General features: G+C 40.6%; 1 protein-coding gene across 1 annotated transcript; it reads left to right on the top strand.

Annotated features, from left to right (window-relative positions):
* Positions 1-1,305: 1,305 nt before the first annotated feature.
* Positions 1,306-4,712, top strand: LOC145436978 (protein SSUH2 homolog). The gene has a single exon (XM_080314160.1). It carries the CDS (start codon positions 1,537-1,539, stop codon positions 2,995-2,997), a length of 1,461 nt encoding a protein of 486 aa, XP_080170286.1. The 5' UTR covers positions 1,306-1,536; the 3' UTR covers positions 2,998-4,712.
* The last annotated feature ends 2,090 nt before the right edge of the window (positions 4,713-6,802 follow it).

The raw sequence follows: 6,802 nt of genomic DNA, 5'->3' as shown, positions 1-6,802 counted from the left end.
AAGTGAAAATAGCGAAAAGTAAGTAATTAGTTCACAAAATATTACGAAGTGGAAGTAGCGAGAAAAAGATCCACTTGAGTAAGTACCAGAAGTAGAGGAAAACTACTTGAGTACTTCGAAAAAGTAGAAGTACTTCGTTACTGACCACCTCTGTAACTAACCTGCGGATAGATACGCAACACATGTCGTTACGCTTGCTTGCCCGGAGGAAATTACTACAATCTGAACGCAACATAATTGCTAATCCTATAGTTGACGATCCGCGTGCTTAAATTCAATAAAGTTGGTCTTATTTGAAAGCTAATGTCGCACTGATTCCGAAAATATACATTAAAATCGAATCAGGACAATGGAACCTCCTTGAAGTACACCTCAAAGTTTGAAAATCGGCATTGTCCTGAACAATCGCAACCACGCAAGGGCCATTGTTATAGTCATTGTGCTGTGTCTTTGCGATTGTTTAGAACAATGCCGATTTTCAGACTTTGAGGTGTATTTTCAGGGAGTCCCATTGCCCTGATTGGATTTTAATGTATATTTTCGGAATCAGTGTGGCAGTAGCTTTCAAATAAGATCAAGTTTATTGAATTTAGGCGCGCGGGTCCTCAGTTATGGGATTAACAAATATGTTGAGTTCAGATTGCTGAGCAGTAATGACCTACGGGCAAGCAAGCGTGACGACGGGTGTTGCGTATCTAACTATCTATCCGTAGCAGAGATGAGCATGGATTAGGATTAGGTTTTGAAAAAACAGGATTTGTGAAATTTTGTCGGATTTGGATTGGATTTGGATTAGACATTTTTTTTTCATAACGGATTAGGATTTGGATTGGATTGACCTATTTTCTGGAGATCGAAATGTCGTGCGGCGAATGGCGACAAACTTTATTCAGATCAGTTATTAATGTACTTATGGCTACTAAGTTATCTTGAATCAAGTGAATCGTTGGTTGTGAAAGAAAATTTTCGAATCCCTCCATTGCATAAATTAGTATTTTTTTCTGAATTTCCAGTTGGAATCGGATTAGGATTGGACATGGACTTGAATATGTAAAAGTTATGGATTTGGATTTGGATTTGGATTTGAAGGTTATCTATAAGTATGGTCTATGAAATCAGACACCAACATGCGAAATCCTGTTTGGTTTTTACATTTCATTAACAAAATTCTGCCAAAATCGAAATCTATTAGCAACTTATAGTCCGAATTCAGTCCGGCTACGCTAAAAGTCGACAAAATCCGGCACCTTCTCCGGATCTTTACAACTTCGGCTAAAATAATCTGGCAACCAGTCGTATTGTTTTGACATTTCTCCTGACCGGCTGATATCTCGTAGTGACACTGGTAATGTCGTCATGTGAAAGTGAGATATGAGTTTCTGGTTCGGTGTTTACTGTTTAGTCGTGTGATTACGAGCCGCGTGCATTTACCAATCTTTGCGCAATATTAAGCAGCAGCATTGGGCTCTCCGTGCAAGCTAATACGCAGATTCCTTGAATATACTTATCAATCGAAGTGACAGCAGTAAAGTGAGAATGTCGTACAATCCGAATGCTAGCGCCGGTAATATGTATGGAAACTACGGACCACCTGGACAACAGCAAGGTTACCCTGGACAGCATCCAGATTTTAGCCAGCATCAATATCAGCCAATGCCAAATCAGTATGGTGGCCCATCTGCAATGCCACAGCAAGGACCCGGACCTCAATCTGCAATGGGAGGTTCGTACGGATATCCCGGCACACAACCAAGTGGAGGGTATCCAGAAAAGCAACAGTATGGAGGCACACCACTACCATCTCAAGTGCCACCTCATGCTGAAGGTGTGAAATCACCATGGGATCCAAATCAAGCTACTTCGTACAGTGGAACAGACATGGGAAGTGAAGACGTAGGTGAAAATGATGCTGAAGATAGCATACAACCGTCTGCACCGTCATATGATGCTGTTATTTATGGTTACGAAAACACAGGAATAGACGCAGATGTGTCTGTAGGGCCACCACCGTCTTACGCAGAATCTATTGAATACACGCCTGCGGTCGTGGATGCAAACCGCATTCCAAAGTTAACTGATGAGGACGCAAGACAAGCTCTGTTACAATTGGTGAGCAAAAGTGCTTGCTGGGGATCTGGTGCTGCGAAAGCAATGTCAATTAAGGACATTGCAGCCACCAACGCTTACCATTATGTACTAGAGACGTACACGGAAGGAAGAAGCACGAGCTATGCCAGAGTGCCATACAAAGGAGGATATATCGATGCGGCACACAACGGCCCTGCTCCTTTGCCATGGTCTATTCCTTGCAGTCCTACTGCTTTTTTCAAGAGCGAAGTGCACAAAATCCCAGTTCCTCATACGGATGTTGTGAGACCGTGCTATCTTTGCCGTGGTCGTGGATTTAACCGGTGTGGTAAATGCAGAGGTCGCGGTAGAGTCCGCTGCGGATTTTGCCACGGTCGAGGCACCCGCGAAGTGAACCAACCCAATGGAGAAAGGAGACACGAAATGTGTCACTCTTGTCATGGTAATGGTAGAAAACGTTGCCATCCTTGCCGCGGTTCTGGATGTGTTATGTGCCGCGTATGCCAAGGATATGGCAGTGTGAAGCAATTTATTCAGCTCACCGTCTCGTTCACCAATAGGCACAACGATCATATCATAGAAAGATCCGACCTTCCTGACGAGCTTATCCGTGGCGTACAAGGAGATACTATGTTCGAACAAACAGCGCTACGTGTTGGACCGATCCAAAATTTCTTCGAACGAGAGATAAACAGCACGTCAAAGCAGCTTGTGGATAGCCACAATTCGGCGTGGCCTACTGAGCGCATCCTACAACAAAGGCATTATCTTCGTTCTGTGCCTGTTCACGAGTGCCAATTTGAATACCAAGCGAAACCAGGGCGATTTTGGGTTTATGGTCATCAGAAGGAAGTCTACACCCAAGATTATCCCCACACCTGTTGCTGCTGTCGTTGTGTCATTCTGTAGACATGATGCCGGGTTGTGTTATAACTAGAACCCTACCGATATTAGATTTTTAAACCCATGTCAATAAAACCAATACATTCCACCTTCACCGTTACCACGATACAATGGAAGACACTGCATCTAGCTTATGGTGCATTTCCAAAACTCCAGAGCATTTATTTGAATATCTTTACAGCAGGGGTGTCGAACTCGGCTTGGGTCTTGGGCTGCATTCAAACCGTCTGATCGCTTGCGGGCCAGACCAGTCAAATGATTCCAAAATGGTAGCAAAAAACCCACGTTGATGTTTCTCACTTAAATCCTTTATTACCAAACCTATATACATCTGGTATATTCTATAATATTGCAGATCACAAACAACTGAATTGGCAAAATTTGATTATTGGTCTGTTGAATACAGTTATGAACCGAGAAAACAGTGGCCCTAACGACGATTTGTTTGCATAATCCATACCCCTTTTAGTAGCAATGCAGCGATGGCCTTGTCCCTAACTATGGGTTGCATGAAATACAGGAGATAGAAATGTGAACTCGGACATTCGAATTTAGTTCAATTATTATTGCATCGCGATTCAGGTCTCTCTGGAGGCCGGGGATCTGAAGTGATACGGCAACGCGGCTTAGTATATTAGAATTACGCTTTTGTGTACCATACCTATTATCTTCATGTAACCTGTATATAACGATTCCGCGTATATGAAAAAGTAATTTTGGTCCATTTTTGATGGAACTCGGTGTAGGCTACACTTTTTTTATGCTGACTAGAGTGAAACCACAACTTCGCTGTCCGATGATTATAATGCGGCCTGTGAACATGTTCCACATCTACCGTCTTGAGGGACTATTTGATAGAAGTACATTTCTTACTAAAAATCTCAACAATTCTTAGAACTGTGCTGGATAATTCCAGCATTTTTCGATTTACTCAGAATTGCTCCACGGGCCTGACAAAATCATCTGGCGGTTTGCGGGGCCGTATTTTTGACACCCCTGCTTTATTGCATTTTGCTATGATTGGAATGGACATGAAACAAAGTTGAATGCCTGCATCTGGACACTGCAAGCTATAAGAAATAGATCAATTTTCTCTGCAAAACTGTCGCAGATCGTAGTTCTCTGATTACCTCATACCATGTGACGTCAAGAGAATTGACAATATTTTTTTTACCTTCATTGGCTGATACTAATATTTCTTTCAAAATGTGATATTTACCGTATGTTATCGGCGAACCAATTGTCTTCCGGGTTCTAGTTACAATGTCAGGATCTCAGTAATCTAGCTTGGATATGAATTCCGAATCGTGGCTAGTATCCTGTAAATCACTATGCGATGAGACATGGCGCTTTATGCAAATCACACAGAAGGATGCTCATTTTCTATGTATTGCTACGCCTACACATTGAGTAATAGCATATGTGAATCAATTGAGCATATCCATTTCCTCAATGCTCAGTATCAAAATATTTGATTTCTACCTATTGCATGACAAATTGCAATTGATTTGGTTTTGAGCACTTTTTGTGTATATCTTAATAACAGCATCCTGACTGCTCCTTGATCTTGTACAATATTGCCATTTCTGTACTTGAACAGATTCTCTATCATTGATCGATGGAATCCTGGACGACGAAGATATTGCCTATTGATTATAATTGCGAGTCTTTTGAATGTTCCACGTATACTGATCAGTGCAATAGAATTATTGTTGACTAAATTTTATGTCTGGTGCTGCGTGTCAAATGAAGGGCTTGCTTGGAAATAGTTGAATTAGCCAGACAGACATTTATTGCTTCTTCTAAGATGAAATTGACTGGAGGTGACGATATGACCTATAAAGGCGTTGTTACTCATCACCTTCATGACAATGAATTCATCGAATGTTTCGATTTTAAAAAATATAACAGTGGACAGTCTGCAACAAAGGAGAAAATAATAAACACAAATATATGACAAAGACAATAGCTACGGTAACATACTAGTTTAAGCAATATGAAATCTTTAATTAGAGGCATAATATATAAATCAACGGGTACAGACTCTCAGATGTTATTGTAATTAGCAAAAAGGTCATCCAGGCATTGGGTTTTAAATTCATGCTGAGGCAGTTCTTTGATATTGTCAGTTACGCTATTACAAATGTTGGGCCCATATAATTGGTGTTGTGAGATGAAACAAAAAAGCAATTTAGAGCAAACAAGTTTAAAACAAGACCCTTGTTATGTTCCGTTTTTTCTAAGCCAGCATATTCAATAATGACGGTAGAGGTTCGTTAAGATTAGTAGTGTGCAGAAATCGCTGCGACAGATGAAATAGGCTACTACTAGTCCACGACAACGTAAGCTCTAATCACTACGTTTGCGGTCAATTTATTTGTGACTTGCCGACGGAGGCTGAATAAAACCATATTGCGCAATCGTTGAATGACTTGTTGCTCAGGCTCACATATCAACAGCGTGTCGAGAGCATGTACGGGACGCAGACGCACGGGTACAGCGAGTTAGCCTAAACCAAGGGCGAAGCCAGAAAAAATATTTTGGGGGGGGGAGGGAAAAAAATTCGATGACGTAAATGGGCCCGCCTATCCCCTTTAAAGTTCAGGGAAAATAGGTTAAAAACGATGGTCTTGGGATCTTATTGGATGATTAACACAACATCTGGGGCATATATTCCCACTCATACATAAAGTGATATAAAAATATAATGTCTGCAGAAATCTCGGGCGTCAACACTTTCGCGCGAAGCACGAAAATTTTTCATGGTTGATGAATGAAATTGGTTCATTATATTGTTAATTGCATATTGCAACTACGTTTTCATTATCAGATTTACCGGTAGGGCTGATAGAAGTGTTGTCATCGAACATTCAGGGTTACACTTGAACTATGTCCATACCATACGGCGAGATTATTTAGAGCAGTGGTTCTCAAGCGGGGGTCCGCAAAGCATTTTTCAAGGGGTCCACGAAACCTCCAAATTTGCAAAATGGTTGATAACCTAATTTTTAGTTTCTTGCAAATTAAAGTATCGAATGTCACATTCGATAATTAGAGAAATCACGAAGCATTTTCGCTTCATAACTGCTAAAACTTCAGGACTAACATAAACAGAGAACGGCCGTCTGAGATGGAATATTCCATCACTGTGCAAAGTCATTTTAATTGTCAAATTGCCAACAGCCTACTCATACTAAAATATTGCTGTTTTTGGATGTTTTGCTGGAGTTTTGGAAAATATTGTTTCCAGATATCCATTTTCTCCTATGATATACACGACCGCTATTCCAGAATAACTTCACTATGAACTGCTAGATAAGAATGATTAGGCTGGAGGTTATATTGGTCCATGTATGTTGCCATCATAGCCAAATGTGTCTTCGGAAGCGTGTTACAATCGCCACCATGGACCTATCTTTGTTGAAATGGATTTTCGGTACTCGTTCATATCAAATCGACGACGCAGATTTTCAAGACATGGCCTCGTGTTTCAAGAAATGCAGCTGCAGAATTCGCTTTGAAATAATTAGAAGTCTTCCCAATGTATACATAAATAGTATGATGTTATTTTCAAGAAAGTTTATTTTGCTGTTTTTATCACTTGCCTACAGTTAATAATTGCACTAGACAAATTTTTAGTTTCTTGCAAATTAAAGTATCGAATGTCACATTCGATAATTAGAGAAATCACGAAGCATTTTCGCTTCATAACTGCTAAAACTTCAGGACTAACATAAACAGAGAACGGCCGTCTGAGATGGAATATTCCATCACTGTGCAAAGTCATTTTAATTGTCAAATTGCCAACAGC

The sequence above is a fragment of the Botryllus schlosseri genome, chromosome 4 (assembly GCF_051294905.1).
Source record: "Botryllus schlosseri isolate E-star chromosome 4, Bs_hap1, whole genome shotgun sequence".
NCBI classification, from domain to species: domain Eukaryota; kingdom Metazoa; phylum Chordata; class Ascidiacea; order Stolidobranchia; family Styelidae; genus Botryllus; species Botryllus schlosseri.
This window is presented reverse-complemented; position numbering and strand designations above follow the sequence as displayed.

What these genes read in the sequence shown, in the direction of transcription:
- LOC145436978 (XM_080314160.1), top strand. Translation starts at nt 1,537, where the DNA reads ATGTCGTACAATCCGAATGCTAGCGCCGGTAATATGTATGGAAACTAC.